The sequence below is a fragment of the Astatotilapia calliptera genome, chromosome 14 (genome assembly GCF_964374335.1).
Source record: "Astatotilapia calliptera chromosome 14, fAstCal68.1, whole genome shotgun sequence".
NCBI lineage: Eukaryota > Metazoa > Chordata > Actinopteri > Cichliformes > Cichlidae > Astatotilapia > Astatotilapia calliptera.
Window position 1 is genome coordinate 27,788,725 of NC_137435.1, and position 22,474 is coordinate 27,811,198.

General features: G+C 39.5%; 1 protein-coding gene across 5 annotated transcripts in view; it reads right to left on the reverse strand.

The window, feature by feature from the left end:
• The window catches only part of sphkap (SPHK1 interactor, AKAP domain containing), a 129,688-nt gene that overhangs the window by 37,794 nt on the left and 69,420 nt on the right, over positions 1–22,474 (reverse strand). The window contains exon 1 of one of the 5 annotated variants that reach the window (XM_080288902.1): positions 2,881–3,757. The exons of 2 other annotated variants lie outside the window; for them this stretch is intronic. In XM_080288902.1, coding sequence (XP_080145028.1) covers positions 2,881–2,993 — 113 coding nt within the window. In that variant the 5' untranslated portion in view covers positions 2,994–3,757. Of the gene's footprint in view, positions 1–2,880; positions 3,758–22,474 lie in introns of those variants that run through there. 2 more of the 5 variants (XM_026191847.2, XM_026191849.2) reach the window with 2 other exon arrangements.

Here is a 22,474-nt window from a genome sequence, read left to right on the forward strand (position 1 = left end):
TCACCGTAAGGTCAAGGGTTGGTCTTTTAATTTGACACTATACCATGTGTTTGTCTGCGTGTTAGAGCAAGAGAGGAGGAGAAAAGACGATTCTGTTGTAGATTTGTATGGTGACTAAAGAGTTGGGCTCCTTCACTCTGCTCAAAGGAGCATTTTTACCAAAGGGAATGCTTTTGTGCTCAAAGAAAATACATCTTATGCTGTTATCAGCATCCCGCAATTAGTCTGCGTCTCTACCCTTTGCTTTCATTCAGCTCTAACAATATCAAAGCCTAATTTCTGTAGTAGCAGTCTTGGCCATGCAGCATACAGAAAATAAGAAAAAACCCACATGATAAAGTATTCAGTGTTTCAAATGAAGTTTTCCCATCCATACTTTTCTGCATTCAAAATTAATGAAGACATATAGATAGTGCCTATAAACTTGTCTTGCTCAGCCAGCTTCCATCCAAAGCTTCTTCCACATTCTGATATAAATAGCAACAGTCCTGCATTAGCCAGCACTTCTCACCAACTGTTAATGCCCTCCCTGGTTATGTACGGTACCAGCTAATTTCATGCTTCTCTTCTGTTGAAAAGCAGTTTGTCCTCCCTGAATCTTTTCAAATAAACAAACAATTCTGCAAAGAGACAGGCAAAGCAAAACACATAAGGGAAACCCATGCAGCTCACAGGTCAACAGAATAACTGCAAATAATGTAAATTTAAAAAAACAAACAAATCCCATCATCAGTCGGGCTTTAGAGTTTCATTATTCTGTGTGTAGTAAAACAAAGCATGCAGAATATTTTCATGCATTTCCAGTGCAGCTCTGTGTTATCAAGTATGGAGGATAGTGTCGAAGAGTATCTTGGTTTTCAGCAGAACAGAAACTCCCACGTCATCTAAGACTTTGCTGTTGGGCGGTGTGCATGAGTGACCTTAAAAGGTGACCCACATAGAATATCACTACACTACTCCCCGCCATCACCTGCACTTTCTAAATATAGATTTAATATCAGATTTAAGAAGAAAGAAGCATTCTGGTGTCACAGCAAAGCATGCGATTTTTATGAAATGCTGCGTTTACTGTCATGTAGATTAGAACTTTTCTGTCTGCCGTCTTTGATGGCAGGTTTTAAGCCTCAGCTTAGAGTGTCTAATATTGTGTTCTCAATAGGTGTAGTAGAACCATAGAACACCTCGGAATTGTGCATGACACCTAAAATAATTTAATAAGAGTTAGATCATTTAGAAACTATAAGTTTGGCAAACAACGCGTTAGATTCAATAGTTCTGTTTTAGTAAATGAACTGGTTCTTAGATTAGCTTTTTTTCATACTCTAAGCACTTAAAGTGCTTTATGCAACATGTATCATTCACCCATTCATACTCCGATCAATGCACTGGAGGGCTACTTGGGTATCACTTGCCCAAGGATACTTATGCATCCAAACTGGAGACTGGAGCAGGCAGGGATCAACCCTCCAACCTCCTGATTAGCAGATGACCTGTACTACTTCCCTAGCTACAACCACCACTACTTGCCCATCTCACCCAGAATAAGTTCAATGCAGCGACTTTGACTACGAATGTGAAAATAAGCCTCCACAATAATAAAAAGACCAGTCAGCACTGCAATTCAACGACACCACACACTGCAGCCACTAAAATCATCATACTGTTGAATCCAGACTCGCTAACACACATGCAAGCAAACACGCGCACACACTCTCTCCTCGTGAAGACTTCTTCCTTCTCAGGACTTCCTTTAATATCCAAAAACTTTCTCCATCCCTTCAATGCACCAGTGGGCCTTGTATGCTGCGATGTGAAGGGTCGGAACTTTTCTTCAGAGCTCTCTTTTCTCATTCTGCGCACACCATCTTTGATCATATTTTGTTAGAACTACTGACTGCAACATAAATAGCTTTGTGAAGAGCTTGCCTAAACATGTGCACCATTTGTACAATTCAATCACACCGCTCCTTGTGATCCCGGACTTTTTGCTCCATCTTAAAGAGTAACCACTGTGAGAAAGTATGAACACTTATCTCTAGAAGTGGTTGGACAGCACATCATACACACTGGCTCATCTGAGCTTACCCAGGCCTTTTGCTTGAGATTTTCTTCATCTCTCTAAAACTAACACAACAGTAGTAGGTGATCAAAGGGCAGTAAATCTTTCTATAGTCAAGGGTGTAATTCTGAGATTTGTTGAACCCTGTTTAGAAGTATAAACCTTGTTTTGGCAGAGGCAGCAGCATCTAACAGTTACACAACTGAATTTAAGACAGTTGCAACGAAACTGAAAACATCGAATCTTCACAAATGCTTTTGTTATCTTTTCCATTGTTTAAGCACTGCTTCCAGCCAAGAGTGATGCCATAAATCCCCTATAGCTGCAGAAAAAGCTAACATTGTTATCTTTTTACAAAAAAAAAACAGCTGAACATGAGAGGGTTTTGGACCAATTTTGTGTTCTCCATTCTTTAAGCACCGGTTTGAGCACCGGCACCGTTTCAAAAGTACCGGTTTGGCACCGGCATCGGATAAAACCTAAACGATACCCATCCCTAATAATTATTATTAAATTTAACACCAAATAGATCAGTGCTGTTAGTTTGGCCTTAATTGGGAGAGACTGTGATGGCTGCAGTTACAGCCACACATATTGGGTAATATCTATCAAACATCTCAGTGCTACTTACACATAACACTACACTTAGATTTATCTTTCTTTAAATATAGTATTTAATTTACAGAGTAAGAAAGGGTTGGTTTCGGTTTAGATTTAATTTACTTATACAATCATATTATACTGTATTCTAAAATAAGTACGGACATTTTAGTTTACACAGTTGGGCGTATGATTTAATCTTTCTTTGTTTTCGGAGTTACCTCAGTGGCAGCTGCTCCAGGTCCTTTGGTTGATGAGCTAAGAAGTGGGAAAAAGGGCGGAGCAAGCCTATATGGAGACCTGCTAATTGGGTCATACCACAACTCTGGATCATGGGGGGAATGTAATTTGTTATGTTAGTTTCAGTCCGGTTTTTGTGTGTTCTACCCCTTTTTTTACGACTTTGTGGACTAATCAGCTACTATTTAAATTTCCCCTTTAGATACATCAGTTTGTTAGAGTTAGTAGTAGTAGTATTGTTTTGTGCTAGCTTTTAACTAGAGTTTGGTTGCTTTGACCTCCTTTATGGGCCCAAGGTTGAGATTTTTTTGTATAATTTAACCAAGTTTGTATTTGGGTGAAATAAAAAAACCTTTTTTTGGACTGTAACCTGTGCCTGACCTTCTTTTATTGCTTGGACTATCACAAAAAAACTTAAATTACATAACTTCTACTGGAATCATATTTCATAGAGTTTATTGTAATATTTAAAATTAGTTAACTTAGTTGTCCTAGCTTGTTCAGTTGTGTTTGCTGTCAGGTGATCGAACCTGAAGTCAGAGTTGGGGCAGTTGTCTTGTTAGCATAGCTAGCAGGATCGAGGAATGTCGAAACTAGCAGATGTAGCGTTAACCAGTGACTGTAAAACCATATTTTAAATAGTTATTGGGATTAATATATCAGAACCAGCCAGCTTAGCATTGTCACTGAAATCAACCTGTTGTCATTTTATAGCATACCAGTAAAGGAGAGATTTGTAGCTAACTGTAGCAATACCTTTTTCCAGTTAACTGATGAACACTAGCTGTGTCCCAATTCTGAGGCCACATTTGAAGGCCGATTACGTCACAGCCAGGCGACGAAGGCTGTCCCACTTCAAAGGCTGCTCCAAATGCAGCCGACAAATGCATCCTTCATTTCCCCAAATGTGAAGGATGGGTCAGGTGTATTTTACATGGAAGCAATACCTGCAGCAAACAGGGGTGAGTCTAAAGGGGGGCACGGGATGTGCTAGACCGCATTAATTTCAAAAGCCAACAAGAATGTACATGGGCCATCAAACTATTAGCCACTAACCTGAGGGTTGTGAATTATTATTAATATTAACATTAATGTCTACGCCAAAAACCTGTCTCCTATTAAATCACAAAGCCTCCCATAAAGACAGAGTAAAGATACATTTTTTATGCCTTATTTAGATTATATGTATATCTTATCTAATCTGATTTGACCTTTTACTGTACTTGAGATTATTGATATATTTTTGCATTTGAGAAAGTGTTTTCTTTAAAGGTAATTTCAGGTAATTTCAATATACACACAAAGGGTTTAGGTTTATTCTGACAGATGTGAAGTTAAACTTTAAAACATTGCGAAAATTAGAACCAGTTCATTCTTCATTCATTAATAAGACAAAAGTATTTCCTATCTGAATATTTAAACAATTGATGGAATAATCAATAGCTTACTCAGTTACTAAAATAATCAATAGCTGCAGCCCTAGTGTAAATTATTGGACCAATCCAGTATTGTGTGTGTATTTTGTTTTAACATAGTCTAGGCCTAAAAATGATACACAAACCTGATTCTCTGTACTGGAAATATTACATTGCCCCTGTAAAATTAAATGGAAATATCATTGAATTGTGAAAGGTTTGGTGATGAATGTTTGGAGAGGTTGTGTGGTTTTCTCTGTCATGCTGCATTTAATGTAGCTTATGGAAGGGAAAGTCGTGTTCACAAGTTCTGCATTTTATATTTGGGTTTGAAACCATTTTTTCATTCGTTATATGAAAGTAAATTTCACATGGCTTCATTAAATGTCCAAAAGTTATTGTACCAAAATCCCCAGCTGATTTTGAAGATGTGGGAACTTTTTCTAGATTGGATTGACTGTATATGGAATGACCCTGCACTAAAAAGCTGGTAATTTTCTTTCTTCTTTGTTTGTAATAGAAAGTCAAAGTATCTTGACAGCACTATTTGGTATTCACACATTTAACATTCAGCCTCAGCATGCAGGGTACTGATGGTTTTGAAGATTTCAGCATTGAATTTTTCCAGCAAGGATCGCTGGGGTTCAAAACTGGCTTGAAACAGTTTTAAACAGTCGCATAGCAACAGCGAGTCAGTTTTAGCGTTTTCCAGAGGAGCCAGCAGAAATATGACAAACAACACGTAACAGCACACAACACAAACTGTTGCACCTGAAGCTTCACAGATGTTGACTACCCAACACCAACAGGAAAGATGTCTTTGCGCTGTTAATGTTTTCCCTTTTTCTTTACACCACTTCCTCTTTCTCATTCCCCTTCTGACTCTCCACCCTTCATCATCTTCTCCATCATCCTCCACACCTCTTAATCCAAAGGCTTTTCAGGGGGGTGAACTAATCCATTGCACACTTTCTTAAAATAACAGACGGAAGAACAACTAAAGTGGAGATGAAAGTGCAGGCTGCTCTCATCTACAGAGGGCAGACATCTGACAAAGGCCCAAAGTAAAAACCAAATTAGATAAGAATCAGCTGGAGTACATGCCCTCTGTCAAAAGCCTGCCACAGCAGGGGTATTTTTAATTTAGTGACAGAAATATCTCACGTGAGAGGAGAAGATGCGATGATGAATCTGAGCAGTTGTGACGTTAAAAAGGTATTTTTAGAACATCAGGAGTGCGAAGAATTCAACCGTGAACTTGTGAGGGGGGTGCCTGTGGGTTCACGGTGAACGTTCAGTCAGTAAATACGTAAACAAGCCTTATCAGAATAGAAATGAGCTTGGAAGTGGCATTGAATTCTACCCACAGTTCGTGCGTGGACTTTTTGTACCTCTGCTTTGAAGTCTGGATCACAGATTATTGCAGAACATGCAAGAAAAAAAAACAGCAGTCATGCTTTCTATGTCAAGCAAAATTGGGCAGGACTGGCCGCTAATCCTCAGTTAATAAACACTGAAACAGAACCTGTTAAAATCCAAATAACAGCACCTTCTTCAAATTAAATATCTGTACTTTTTTCAGTAAAACTAAATTAACTGCTCCATTTCATCTTAAAACTGAGCCGCTATATGCTCATACAATCAAATCAATAAATCCCTTTTTTCACTTTTATTATTATTCCACATGAACAGCGGGGTTTTGCTGATGGACAGTGATGTCAGGGATTGATGATGGTCAAAGTTAATGGCTGTAGCTGGCCAATTGAAGCAAATTTGATCCCACTTCCCCAGTGATGCATTAAGTTATCTTCATATTCAGATTCATAATAAGGGATATATAGTTTCATTTTGCACCTTCCACATAAAACCGACATATAACCGTGTATGTGTGGAGCAACTACAGTGATGCATCATTACTATCATCAAATGGGAGAAAAAACAGGAAGACATTAATGACCGCTGAACTGACTGATGTGACCACCTTTGTGCGTCTCCTTGACATTTATCCCCACCGGTAAAGTATGTTGGTGAAAAATGTACCTTTGTGTAAGGAGGGACAGTGAAGTTAGTATATTTGTATGCCTTTATGATTTATGCTTCATGGGGAAATCTACACAGTAGTAACTACACTAATGCCAGCACAAGCATAAATACAGGCAACGACGTCGGCCACTTACATGAGTTTTGTCGTAGGGTCTACAAAGATTGTCCTCAGAAGTCTGAATCGGGAGTATATTAAAAAAATATAAGTGCTGTAAATGTCATGACTTAATAACGTTATTGCTGTTCACCTGATACCTGGTCACTTACGATCACTTACCATGTTGACTAAGGCTACATTCACACTGCAGGCGAAAGCGCATCAAATCCGACTTTTTTGACCCTATGCGACTCATATCCGATCATGGTATGACAGTGTGAACAGCATAAATCTGATATTTTCAAATCCAACCTGGGTCACTTTCGTATGTGGTACTGAATCCGATACATATCTGATGTTTTAGAAAGCGACTGCTGTTCGAATGGTCATGTCGCATTAAATCTGTCTTTTAAGTCACTGACACAAGACAGACGCCAATTAACAGTGCCAGAGAAGACAAACGAGAAAGCATGGTGGCGGAAACTGGAGACGGAGCGAGTCAACCCAAAAGAAAAGAAATAGAAAAAACTTATAAAAGACTTGCATAAGATTTGGCTTACTTCATATAGTGAATCATATACGGCTTATATGATTTACTCATGAAAGTAGCCACTTTCTCATTACTTTCATATATTGTTTTAGGAAGTATCCAAAACATACAAGTTTCATTTATATAATCTTTCAAGGGATCTTATATCTGCTTTCACTCCTGTATGCTTTTCATACAAGTTTCACACAAGACAGATAAAAACTTTATTAGAAACTGAGGTTTTGGACTTTATTAAAGGGCAGGGATAGCTCAGTAGGTAGAGTGGTCGCCCCATGCTCAGAAAGTTGGGGGTTCGAATCCACTGAATGGCTACCCTGAGCTATCCCTAAGCAAGATACTGTTCCCTGCTACTTAGTGGCTGCCTGCTGCTTCGCTGAGTGAATGGGGCACATGCAGAGAGAGTGATTTCCCCATGATGAATAAAGTATACATTATTATTAGCATATGGGGAGAAATTGATAGACTGCTGCAACAACACCTAGTAGTTGCTCTGCAGCTGCCATTTTTACTTCCATAAACAGAGCTTGTAAACAGAGCACGTAAACAGAGCGCGTTATGTGTGACGTCTTCTTTTGAGGGGCGTGAACCGTTCATACTAGAGCGAGTTTGCTGTCACATTTTATTTGTAGTGTGAACAACCTAGTGTGGATATTTCGCTTTCACCAAGCTGTGTTTTGTTGAGCCACACATCATACATTACACTGACTGGATGTTGCTACCATAATGGTAGGCTCCTCTGCTTCCTGGCGGCAATGTTATCAATCATCAGCAATGCCACAGGGGGCCTATAGGACGATTGGGCTACGGAGCAAATCGCCCAATCCTAATGAGCGGTCACCTTCACTGCCCTTATGTTTCTTTTAGCAGGATCTCATCCTTATTATTTTTCTCTGGTCTGTTTTCCTGTCCATCTTTCTGTGAATGTCCGTCTGGGCATGGGTCCAACCTTTCTGCTAATCAACTCGCACACTTGACACTCATCTATCTATTTGGAGTGTTTAAATCCCACCTCAACTCATCAATCCCTCTATGTGCTACTAACACTACAGCTTCTAGTTTCCATGTATTAGCTTCTGCATCCCCACTACCTTCTACATTTCTAAGGTCCCACACTCCCAGGGCTCATATCCTACTGCAGATTCATGAGAGAAAAAAACTACTTTAATTTTCAGCATCTTTTGGATTTAAAGTTCATTCTTTTTTTCTTTTTTTTCGACAGGGTTACTTGATACATATTCAGGTATTGTGGCTTTCTTTAGCTAAATAAAGAGGCACAGGGCAAAATCTGTTGACGAGTGAGCTTCCTTCCCTGCCCTGATCATCTACTCACTAAAGGAAAATCATTAGAGTGCTTTTTGAATGAAACAATCAAATTACAGCTGAAACAATGAATCAATTTGTCGAAAAAATTGACAGAAAATAACGGGCTAAGCAGTTGTTAGCTCCTCCTACCAGAGAATTGTCTGCTTTCCTGTTGGCTGAACAAAGCATCTGTAGACATCACCTTAAACAGGAGGGAGACAAACTATTTTTCAACATTTAATAGATCAAATGATACACTTTCATAAAATTCAACTGTTAGACTAATCAATAACGCTTATTTGGTTTCCTAGAACTGTTCTCCATTGATAAGATATTTATACTAACTTGTCTATGACCAAGCAGTATCGGCAGCAATACTGGAATAGAGAATTAAGTCTTTAAATAGCATGATGACGGTGATGGTGTGGGTGATGACAGTGGTATCCATGCAGGGCTTCAGTTCCCTGACAGGTCATGACCACAAAAGGAGAAAAGCTGCTCAGTTTTTCCCTTTCAGCAAATCAACATGAAGTTTTGACCCAGGGGTGATTTCTTTAGGTTCCCTCCTGCATCAAGGTTGTGCTTAGACCAGGAAACTGAACATGGGCTCTTTCTTGCTAAGTGGGCTAGGTCAGTCAGCCGTACAGCACTCCATCCCCATCACAGCCACTCACAGCTGCTGAATACATCTGGACGTGTCTTTGAGTAAGTTCTTCCTTTAAAACACAAACATGCTGGAAGACAGAACAAGAAACAGAATTCACTGACAATCAGTTCTTGGAAGCAATTGAAGATAATGACCTTGCTAATAGGAGTAATCGCAGTACCCACTCACTTCAGCTACTCCATATTTAATTACGTTCAACCTTTCCATCCATCTTTCTTTCCACCTGTGTTCTCATCACAAAATGAAATTATGATTATGGAACCTGATCATAATAATCGCATGAAAAGGTCAACGATGGGGAGGGTCGCTGCATCTGCTTTTCAGTGTCAACGGTGAGTGGTCATTTCAACGTACATGCAGTATCATTCAAAATACGTTAAACAAATAATGAAATACAATAAAAAATATTTTTAGTACACTTTTATGGACTGAAAATAAATGTTCAATTAGTGTCACATGGGCTGCACACTAAAACACTTTGACGGTGAAAATGTTATCGGTCATGTTAATGGCTTGACAAAGAAATTGAGAGGCTGTAATATTTTAGTGAACCCTATTATGTATGCAGATGATGGTGTGGTCTCCAGCAGCTCCTTCACATGTATGTTCTACTTATGTGTAGCATGAGGTCAGATATGCCTGTAACAGCGCTGTAATATTTTGTAGAACCAAGAAGGACAAACATCAAAGCTTTTCAGAGTTGAAACTGTCAGATAATAATCTTACTGTCTGTAATAAGGTCAGTAGACAGAGATTACTCAGTGGAAGTAAAATGTTAAATGTATAAATTTTTTTGGAGGCCAAACACGTTTGAGAACGAGATCTTAATGGATGGAAATTTGCTTCATTTCTATGAACTATGAGCCTGGAAAAAATAAAGACTGATTGTTTGAAATGTTTATTATTTGCTGGTCAATTCCAACATTCAAGCCATTCACCAAGTTTCAAACTATTCTGCATTAAACTCATGGATGGTATTGTGCCTCAGGGCTCTTTGGATCACTGATAATAATAATAATTAGTTTCCCAGGTGAGCCCAATTAAAGCAAAACTACTTAAGAAGCTTGCCACAGGTTTCAAGCAATATGGAAAAGAAAGATTACTTCTCTGCTGCATAAAAGTGTCAAATAGTGCAGTGGCTTGCTATGAAAACAGATATTTCACAAAAACTTAAGCGTGATCATCATACTGTGAAGAAATTTGTGGCTGATTCAGAGCACAGACAGGTTTGTGCAGATAAAGGCATAATGAGGTTTCTGCCAGACAAATTCATTGGATTAAGAGAGCAGCTGCTAAAATGCCATTAAAAAGCAGCAAACAGGTATTTGAAGCTGCTAGTGCCTCTGGAGTCCCACGAACCTCAAAGGGTAGGAACCTCAAAGGGTAGGAACCTCAAAAGGCTTGCATTCGTGTATAAAGCTGCCATTCGGCCACCTCTAACCAATACTTACAAGAAGAAACAGTTGCAGTGGGCCCAGGAATACATGAAGATTAATTTTCAAACAGCCTTGTTTACTGGTGAGTGGATGGTCCCCATGTCCCAACAAGGCTGCGACGTCAGTAAGGAGGTGGTGGAGTCATGTTTTGGGCCAGAATCATGAGAGCTGGTAGACCCCAGTGGTGTCAAGTGAGTGCCACAGTCACGTCATCGATCTTAATTATAGAACTGAGACCACACATTTTGGGACTTTCATTATAAACTTAAAATTCAGTCAAGATATTGTATGCATGTATTTTAAAGCTCTTACTTACTACATATAGAGGAATGTGGCAAAAGAATTGGAAGTCGATGTCGATGCTGAACAGTTTCAGGGAAAACCTGTGGAAATGGTGCACTAAAGGTTGTATGAGGAATTAATGAAGGGTGGGGAGACATGAAAGATGCCAGGGGAGGCTGTGTGCTGCACAGGGTTGCACTGTACTACAGTAAGTGCAGGTGGAGGTGACAGATTGTGGTTCCGGTCTACTGCTGGGAGGATGCCGGCAGGTTTGGGCTAGCTGCAGCTTTGTTTGAGCCAAGTCAGTGACAGGCCAGCTGGTGAATAATATAGTAAGTTGTATTTAATGCATAATAATCTAAATTGCATACATTAAGATTAAGATGATGGAATATCAGCAGTTTTTAAATGTAGTCCAATCTACGTGTGACAAATCTCAAAGCAGCAAAAAATTAAAAACAAAATCATTGAAAATATAAGAGACAAATTGAACCAAAGACTCAATTTATATTTCCTCCTCCTCTCTCTCCCTATTTCCCCATCTGCTTCTCTGTCCACGATCTTGCTGCCACCTCCTACTCTGAATGTAAACCTCTCTCTGTCCATCACTTTGGTCTCTCTTGGCAGTTGATTAGCGTCTGTCCACCCTAATCTTCTTCACGGAGCAGAGAAGTGGCTTTTTAACATTTCTAACATTCACACACAAGCAATCAGTTCACACCACTGGTAGGCATGTGGTGTGCAGTTTGAGCATAAAGTCAGTATTTAGAAAATCACTGTGCTGATTGTGATTACCATGTTGTAAAGCGGCGACCAATAATTTTCACCATCTAGTTTTTGTCAGCAAACTTTTTTTCTGACAAAAACAAGACGATAACTAACAAGTTTTTCTCGGATGCTCCGTGTTCCTCACGAAAAAGGGACAAAATGACAAAAAGCGTGAGAGGACACATTTGGCATTTCATGTTAAAGAAAATTAAGACGCTCTGTAAACTGTGTGGAGCAACTCTCGCTGGTAAAAACACTGAATCAACTTTAGATTTAGTCCAATAACTATGATAATTAGTTGCCTAAACGAAAACTAGTTAAAACTAAAACTAAAAGATCCTCTAATTCTTAATTAACAAAATGATGTTTTAATGAAAAGACTAAAACTATCACACCATAGTTTAGTGCCTTCCTGGTCACCAGGAAACCCCCCTGGTGGTGCCTCTCTGTGAATAAGCTAGCAGCTGTAACTATATTGTATAGTTACAGTACACTCTCTTGCCGAGTTTATAGGAAGTCTATGCATGTGGCAGTGAGCCATGATATAAGCTGTACTTTTTTCATGAACACTGACAGCTCAAGCATGTCACTGTTCAGTTTCTAAGTGTTCGCTGGTTCCTCAAAAACAAACAGTTGTTTGATGATGAATGAAACACCCAAATACAGTATGAGATATTGCATTGTAACAAGAGTACAAGAAAAGTAAAAAAGTGCTTTGGTTTGGGATTTTCCACCTAAATGTTCCAAACTAACTAAACAACTACAGCGTGAAAAACATTGATCTAAATCAACACCAGTGAAAAAAACAAAGAAATGTGATTTTTTAAAATGAATTTTTAATATGTCATTTAACAAGCGTGCAGCGGTCACAGAGGGATGCCGATCTGTTTAGTCAACGTTGCTGTTAGGCATGTGCGTCAGCAGCCACAAAGAAACCCTGCCAACACCAAAGCAGACCTCAGCTAACATTTACAATTACCACCGAGAACAAATGGACTACCAGATGCTTTGACTCAACAATTCAATTACTGTTTCTTACTGGTAACAGAGTCATTAAAGGTCAAGACAGTGCCATAATTATGGGAGAGTTTAGTAAAAGGAGCCAAAAAAAGATATCTTTCAAAGGTTAACTATGCTGTCTGTGTCATTTGTCATGTTTAATAAGGCCAGTAAAAGAAGGCAGGGTTTGTTTAATTAAGGGACTGTAAATCATCAGCTGCTAAACATGATAAAAATGTGGCACCGATGGAGATCATTACTGTCCAGTACTGGAGTGCTGGATCATTAGGACGTACTTAACAGAGGTTTAAAAAACCAAAACACCAAATTGTTGTTATGTGTAAAGTCAGGATACTGCATTGCGTAAATGAAGCTTCCCAAAAAATCTTGTCTAAAGATGTGCTAGGAGTCGATTGATGCCATACTTCCAGTGCCATACAGATACTAGCACTGAAAATGTACGTTTGATTGATGCTGATGCCTTCACCGTGGTTGTTAACGGTTCAGTTTCTCTACACTGAAAGATTTAATGCAGCTTCAAGTGGCACAAAACAAAAAGATTTGTCGTGTGTGAGAAAGGGGTCTGGATTCAGATATAATTATCAGATGCATTTATGTCTGAGGATTTAAAGGTCCGGTCTCAAATAATAAGAGGTAATGACTTGCACACATCTTCCACATGCTGATCCTCACATATTCTTAAGCATGTAACACAAGACGCACACACAGCCACAACTCTGACATTTGGTCAACCATGCATATGCTATGAAATTACCTCCCACAGATCAATATCTTGGACTGTCTGAAGTCCATTCAACTACCTGTGGACTGAGAAAAAAGGACACCACACGCCTCTGTGAGACATCAGTGGAATCAGTGATTTATAATTCATTGCCACCTATTAAATCTGTGATCAATTAAGGGCACAGTGAACGGAGCTGGCTGTAATGACTGCCGGTGCCTTTCATACAGAATAAGGTGCCCACAACTGGCCACGAGTTAATTATGACTGATCTGAAAAAGGCATTAGTTGTAAAGATTTCCGAAGCTTAATAATTGATGAAGAAACGCTGTGAATGGCACGGGGGTGTGCGTAAACAGTCAGATCAATGCTCGCTCCTCGACGGGCTAAGTTTAGACTCCCGTTACACTCGGAGCCACGAGAGCGGTTTATCAATATCATTTATTAAAATCGGTGACAGGCTGGACTCCCGGCTGCAGAGAAAAGGGGGCTTTTTGGATGCTCACGAAGCGTGAAATCACCTGGTGAGTGTGGGGATAACACAGGCGAATAAACCCTGAGTGGGAATATTAATCTTAGGAAAGCATCTGTCCGTAGAGAGGAAGAGTGCGGGCAAGCTGCTGCTGACTCATTCTCTCTTTCTCACACTCTCATCAATGCTTCATCAAACATCCAGCGTCTTTCCTTTGGTTGTTGGTTTTTTTTCCTCTTCATTTTTTCCCCATCTGATACGACCCAGTAATGTGCTTTCATGTTTCAGTAAACATTTGCTGGGTACACAATATTCTTTATCCACAGAAGTGGAACTTTGGTTTAAACCCTAGAGGTCTTTTTCTTTCCCCCATTATGAAAACATAGCCTTTGCTTTGTTTGGGAGTGATATTTTGGAAATGAAAGTAGTCATTAGTTAACATTACAAAAAAAGAGAGAGATGAACTCTTTCAGCCTCGCAACACTAAAAGACACGGAGGTCAAGATGTGTCAAGTGTTGTGGCTAAAAACTCTGCTTTAAGCAAGGGAGAAAATAACCAGGATTAAAACATGAGAAGCTTTATATCTTCTTAAAAAAACAAAGTTGGAGTGGAAATATATCTTAAATAAAACCCTGTTTTCAATCATCTTATAGCAGTTTTTTCCTATGTAGAGAAAGTTCATACAGGTCCATACACTAGAGATGTACTAATTCGAGAAGCCTGCCTTGGATGCGACGTCAGTTAAATCCAAGATCAGAGTGCTCTGTACGATTATGGGGATTAATGATGATGCTTTGACATTGTCAGGTGGCCAGAACTAAGCACCACATGATCAATAATTTATGAAGATAATAGACAGCAGCTGTAATATGTTTCCACTGAGCAGCTCACCCTAACAAGGACAAGCAGAGGTGAATGGACGCATGAATGGATCTCACCCTAACATCAACTGACAAGTTAATTCATTTGTCATATGTTTAGGCCATTTTCCATTTTAATCAAAATGTATTCACATTGCAATTGACCATAATCCATACAATAATTATGCATAATTTATTTATTAAAAGTAATTATAACAAATACAGTGTTTGTAAAGATGGTCAGTGTTACGGCTCTATCAGGGCCTGTTGTGATTTTGTCTTTCTAGCTTTGGGTGACAGGCGTCTGTGAAGCTGACTCTGCTCACCCGAGGCCAGAGAGAGAAGGGTTCCAGGGCCAGAGAGGCTCTGTGTTGGAGCTTGTGAGGAGGGTGTTGATCATTTAACTATTCGTGACTTGCTCTTCCTGTTTAAAAGAGCAGCGTCTAGCTTTTGTTGTGTTTCTTTCTTTTGATAGGAAAAGCAGCTAGACCACCAAGTTTAACTTAAAAAATACAGTGTAATTTCCAGGTTGCCTTACTGTCTTTTCCTTTTTCAACCTGGACACTTTTTTGTTACTGCCCCACATCCCCTGGACGTCTTGTAACAGCAAGCGCTAATGCTTGGACTATCTTTTTTTTTTATTGTTTAATAGTTTTAATAATTTATCCAGTTACCACAAGGGTCACACGGCCAAATGTACCTCCAAGGTTGGGACAAGCAGAAGGACTGGGACCACTGTGAAGCGAAAGGTTGTTCACCCTCATGTCACAACTTTCCTCCAGCGGCTTACTGAATTTGAGTGGAGAACTTCAAATTAGGTAACTGTTTTTGCCATTTTTAGTGAATTTCATGTATAATTTAAGTGACCAATGTGCTGTTACCCATGTCTCCACAGATGATCCATGGCCCATGCTTTCTGGACATTTACACAAGACGAGCAACAATGAAGACAAGCCCTCTTGCCATCTTGCAAGATGCTGTCTCTGTCCAATAGGTTTTTTGAGTGCAATAGTTTTGATTTTTTTTCCTTCTTTTACCCATTTGTTAAAAATTATTTCAGCTACTTACACTTTAATTGTCACATGTATTGGCTCACCCTACAAATCAATGAACTCAGTCCACAAAGCAAGATCAGGGTTCAGTGCAGGTCACTCAAGTTCCTTCACACCACACACGCTCATCCATGTCCTTGTGGACCCTGTTTTGTGCATTGATTTGGTGGTGAGCCAGTATTTTGGTGTGTATATAAAGTGTATATAAAGGCAGAAGTGTGGGGCTTGATATTATATTCATTACAATTCAGTTTTTTTGCATGGTGCCAACAAAATGAATGCCAAGGCACTTCACATTGTAGGTTTAAGACCCTACAAAATATAACTAAGAAAACCCAACACTTGAGCATATGTTGTCTGCCATGATATGGATATGACATAATATCGTTATTGTTTGTACAACCATCTGAGCAAATAATGGATTACATGGTTTAGTAAAAACAAGTGCTTCCTCAATGAAAATATGTTTTCAGTTCTTTTCAGTTTTTGATTTTGGAAATGTGTATTTCAGCAGGGAAAAATCTGAATTGAAATAAAGTGGTGTAAAGCACATGAATTATATTTTGTGTGTGTGTGTTTTTTTGGAACCCTCCAGTCTCTTACAGTATGTTACTGTTAACTGAAATTACGGTAAATTACGACCTGTTAAACAGTAAATGACCGCCTGTTGGGACACTGTATCCTCTAGCAGAGATGAATATTTTTGGTACTGATGATGCGTGATAACGGTAAGTTACTGGTTAATATATTGCAGTGTATTACCTTGCAGCGGGCTTACAGTGACATACCAATTTCTTAATCACAGTATGATGTTACTTTGTTGACGTAATTTACGACACAACGACAGATACCGTAAAAAAGGCTACTGTGCGTTACCATAATTTGTCCAAGAATATTATACCACACCAGCAAAAAACGGTATCATCCTGCAGAACGGTAAGCTACCGTAACACGGCGTCACGGTATGACGCTGGCAACAGTGACACCAGTATGTTACCGTAAAGTGGCGATGAAAAGTCTAACAGTGTGCGTGTTTACTGAAAAAACACTAACTGACAGACTGATAACTTTCTATCTCAGCAGTGTGTGTGTGTGTTTGTGTGTTCAGCTGATAGAAAAGACTGTAAACACTGAATGAAAATCTCACTACACACAGTTGTTTAGACAGGGCAGCCCTCCTCCACCTCTCCTCTGCTCTCCTCGCTTCACTCATCTCCCCCATTGGAGGCGGCTGAGTGCTCTTAATCAGCAATCATTTGAAAGGTCATGAACAAGATGCCTGCAGGAGAGGCTGCTGGCTGCAAGCTGAATTTTGTCTCAGTCAAATGGTGCAAAGAGCTGGCTCTTCCTGATTTGTAGTTTAAATAAATTAGACTGAGATCCCCTGCACTGGACGTTTCAGTTTCTTCCCTGAGACTCTTCTCATAAGCGCTTTTTAAGCTTTTACAAAGAAACAACATTACATGAAACTAATTGTGGTTGTCTGCTAGTTTTTCAAATTAGTTGTGATTTTGGTATTTAACTCCTTGCAAGGAGTCTGTGGGTGTTGTGAAAGGTGCCCACAAATAAAATATATTTTTATTATTATAATAATTCTCTCATCACAGGTCTGCTCCTCTACACTGTTAGGAAAAAAGATCCCCTGGTTTCAGTGTTCAGTTTTTCACGCTGTTTCACCATCACTATTAACAACAATACCATAGAGAACCATTATATTATAAAACTGATTTTGTTGCTCTGACAAGGTAAAATTTGAAAAAAAAGCTTTTTCTTACACATATTTCATCAGCTGTAATTGTAATCAGCTGCCCCAATACTCTGAATCTTTAAATTTTGTTGTTTTCTATACATTTTCTACATGATTACAGGTGTGTAAAATCAAGCACCCAGTCCTGCAGTCTTCATTCCTTGTGATAGAATGGATCGTTCTAAAGAGCTCACTAAATTCGAGTGTAGTACTGTAAAAGGCTGCTGCTGCTGCAAGTTTATCATATTTAATATTTTAAATATTTCTTTCCCCCTGCATATTCCACCATCGGCTGTAAGCAGTATTACTGCAAAGTGGACAAGTTTAGGAACCCCTGCATCTCAGCCATGAAGTGGAAGACTACATGAAGTCATAGAGCAGGGTCGCCGAGTGCTGAGGCGTTCAGACGTCCTCTGGCATTAACATCAGCACAAAAACGGTGCACCAGATGCTTCGGGGTATGGGTTTCTGTGGCCCAGCAGCTTGTGTAGGTGTAATGTGTAACTGGACTCGCAATTTTTTTCTACAGAGTTTCGTTTATATAGGCCTTTAAAGAACGGTTAAGAAAAGGAAACGGTAAAAAAGGATACGTCTTTCTCCTTCAATCTGGCAAAAACATTTTTAAAAATGTAAGTGGAAACAACACAACAACTGTTTTGGGTTTTTTTTACCACTACTTGGAGAAATTACTTCCTGAGGCCTCCACTAGCTAATTGGGATTCATGAGAAGAGTCACTGTCAAATGCAAACAAAAACATATAAGAAAGTAATTTAAAATCAAAACTAGACTAGTCGTTAATCCATGTTTTCAGCGTTTCTGCTGAGTTGAACTGTAGCTTGATCTTTAAGTAAGTTTCATAAGAGTGGTAGGAATGATTTCAGATAGCACTGAAATTAGTTCTTTCTCACTCTAAAAACCTGGAACATTCTCAGTCTTTGCTGACATGGCACTTTCACAAAGATTTCGTCCCGTCAAAGGGCCCTTCTGATTGTTTGTATCGTGTTGTGAGATCCAGTCTGTGTACAGGGAGTCACTGGGACAGATGGCAGAAGCCAGATTTACTCAAGCATCCTACAACCGTTATGCTGTCTCCAGGACAGATAAAACAGTGTCCATCTGATCACTACAACCACAGAACATCTGCTCAAAGATCCTGGTCTGTGTTTTTTTCTACAACGTGCTTTATATACATGTTTATGCGCTGTGGCTGTGTCTGCTTTTCAGTATTTGTGTCATACGAGCAGCTATAAGCATATTATTGCATATGTTCCTCTCTATACGCAGTGAGCTCACTGCCTTATTATTTACCCTTAGGGGCTAAATAAAAATTTTACATAGGCTCGTCATATATATGTGTGTGTGTGTGTGTGTGTATATATATATATATATATATATATATATATATATATATATATATATATATATATATATATATATATATATATATGTGCGTATCAGCCACAATTGTGCAACAAACAAATCTGTGTGCCCTTAATGACCTTCAATCTCACTTCTTATTATTCCTGCTCCTCCATGTGGCAAGCCAGGCCTAGCCTGCAGCTCAGCAGACACTCCTTTATATGCTGCATTGGAATGGGTTTGTCTACTATACCCGACAGTATACAAATACCACTGATCACGATTCATGACTTTCACTCTCTCCACGGTAAACACAGTATAATGGACCAGAATGCGTGGCTGTTTCTTAGGTTTATTATATTGTAGCGCTCTTATACTTACTGCACTTAACTCGGTATTTTGTCATGATCATGACTTTTTTTTCTAAAAACAAGAAAATTTACAAGCAGTTAGTATAAACCTTTATGCTCCCTTTTGCATAATTAATTTCAATATTGATATCAGGGATGTAAAACTGATCCTACATTGTGGGCCAAATACAGGCCTTTGATCTCCAGGTGGCCACATCAGTTCCAGTCAGTTTCATTTGTAATCTATCAAATCACAACAACCTTCACCTCAAGGGGTAACCAGTCAAAGTCCCCTTTATGTCAGTGTAAAGAAGTTTAACCACACATTTGAACCCTGAGATATCGTAATGTAAGAAAAAGAAGTGCAATTTCAATCACACGTCGAAGTTTTTCTACACGATAAAAAAAGTACTGCTTTATTAAAATTCTAAACGTTCATAAAACTTTAAAACATTCCCTTTTTTAAAGGCATATAGTTAGGCCTGGATTAGGTGACCTGAATCCTCCCTTAGTTTTGCTGCAATGGGCCTAGACTGCTGCGGGGCTTCCCATGATGCAATGAGTGTTTCTTCTTCACTCACTATGTGTTTAAACACCACTCTGCATTTAATCATACTTGTTATTAATCTCTGTCTCTCTTCCACAGCATGTCTTTTGTCCTGACTTCCTGCCCTCACCCCCAACCAGTCACAGCAGAACCGTCCTCCCTGAGCCTGGTTCTCCCAGAGGTTTCTTCCTGTTAAAGTCCTTGTTTATAGGGGGTCATCTGATTGTTGGAGTTTTCTTTGTATTATTGTAAGATGTTTACCGTACAATATAAAGTACCTTGAGGCAACTCTTGTTGTGATTTGGTGCTACATAACTGGGCATGAACTGGAAGGGAAAAAAAGTATAAAGTGCAGAAAAGGTTATTGTAGCTCGTTGCCCAGACTGTCTTCTAATTATAAAACAAAGTTTATTTTTCTTACTGAAAAACTTTCTCTGCTTTATATTTCTAAGGTAGGTAGAGTAAAAACAGGAACTTTTCTGTCATTTGGTTTTCTATTAGTAATGAATAGTACTTTGATGTAGTATGAATGTAGCAAATGCTATAACACTTAAGACAACATCATTAAAAAGCCAAAATCTATGCCATTCTTCACCCAAGCCATGCAGTCGGGCAGGATTGGACTCTTTACCCAGCTGATTCCGGCTACAAGGCCTTATCTTTGACACTCCTGATCTACATACATTCTTGAAAAGAATCAGCCTGTGATAGTAGTGAAACGGAAGACTACTATCGGAAACGGAAAATAACACTTTAATAGGAACGTTATCACATTGCATCTGGACAGAAGTTGAGCAAAGTTCACCTTATCTGCAGGTGAACTTCGCTGCAGCTCTGGGTTCGAATGAACGGACCGGCTGTGTTCAGTTTAGCAGAGGATGGTGACATGGTGAAATGGTGACAGCAAGTGTAAAACCATCACCTCATTCTTCTTCTTCTTCAAGCCCTCTCGTGAAAAGGTTGTCAACCCTTTTTTTTTGTTTGTTTGCTCAGCATGACATCACAGCTTCTCTACAGACATACAAATCATGGTGAGGGAGTTTAATCTGTTGCTCCAGTTTCCAAACAGTTTCCTTGACCTTGGTGGCAAACTGAGAGGCGTGATGTTGGAACAACACTCATAACTGAGCCTTTCACACCTCCCACCATTGGCTTGAAAAGTCAAAGTCGCTCTTTGTGTCCTTCTGCAGAAAAATCAATGTTTTCTTTTTCCGTTACAGAAAACATTTTGCACTAGAGGGTAGACATGAGCGCAGCATGACTGTCCTTCTGTCGGTCTGTTAAACTAAGAGAAACACAGCCTGTATGGCAGTCTTGCAGTGTTCCTGAGATTGGACACGAACCAAGCTATGATGAGACTTCTTGACCTTTGTTAAATCATCAACAAAAAGAAGGACAATCTATATGGATAGGAAATTGGATACGAAGGACATGGAAGCTAAAATCCATAGAGAAGGAGCCCAGGGAGGGCAGCACAGAAGCCACAGACCATTATCCATTAGCATTGTTTCGCTTAATGGTGAGCTCATTCATGCGCAGAGAGAAACTGAGAGAGGGTGAGAAAAGAGGGGGGAAAAAAATACAAAGGAAAATCATTGCTGATTTACACCTGCTGTTAAAGTCCCATCTTCTCTCTGATTAGTCTACTTCAGACATGGCCCCCTGAGCACAGATTACATGTTTACAGCACCACACACCTGCACACCACGCAAGAAATGCAGCCCCGCTCGCCACGCTTGCAGGAGAAAGCTCTTGATTTGACACTATTTTATGTTTACAACAAAGTAAAGCAGGCTCGCTGCCTTTAATACTGGTAGCAATTTTCCCAAACAATTTGGACAGCTCCTAGAATGTGGAGCTGGAGTGCCGTGTAATATAGGATCCCAGCTGAGCTCGAGCGGCTCCCTGTTCAGCTAGATCGCTATGAAAGCGCACAAAGGCTGCGAACCCAGCAGATGACCCAAGATGACAAGATGCATCTTGCATCAAATACATGTATCTAATAGCTGTTTAGGCTTTTACAGGTTAGACATTTTGGCATTTGTCAGCAAATTTAAAATGATATTTGAGCTGCTTTAAGAATGGTGCTCTATAATTGAGCCTGGGGGCTGCTGTCCGACTATCTTGAACACAAAAAATTTAGTGTCACTGTGGGTGCATTATGGGAAATAAATAACACTGGATGGTGCCCACTCACCTGAATGAAAAACCACATGGCGCATGAGCCAAAACAGTTTAGTTTTCCAACCAGCCTTCAGGTCTATTTTCTGCGGCCCCCAACGTATGCCCACAAAGACTAGTGATGACAAATGAATCCCATTCATGCACCTGTATGTATCCCACACATTCAAGTTGTTCTTTTCCCAAAGTGTAGTTTGACCTGCAATTATCTTCTGCTCTACTTCAGCGTGTCCCAGTTGATTGAGCCAGAATAATCGGAGCATCTGAGGCAGGTGCTTCTGATGCCCTTTACCATTTGTCTTCTCTGCCCTACAGTACACGTTCATGCAGCCCAATATTATCATCCTTATTCATCTATTCTTATTTATAGACACATTAAACTCTAGATGGCTATGTCATTCCAGGGAAATCTGTTCCATGCACATTGTCCTTTTGTTTGGTGTTAAGTTACCACCAAAAACCCCCACATCCCTCTGATATTACATGAAACAAACCCCCTCTCTTAGCACCATCTGTCCCATTTATTTTTCTGTCTGACGAGGGACTGGTGGCACCTGTTATGCAAGTCGCACTGGTGAGACGCCGCTGCTGTTGCCGTTGATGAGGTGTATCTCAGAGTACCGTGCTCTCTCAGCAGCTTGGTGTCCATTAGTTTTTTTTTTTTTTGTTTTTTTTTTGTTTTTGTTTTTTTTTTTGGCCTGTCC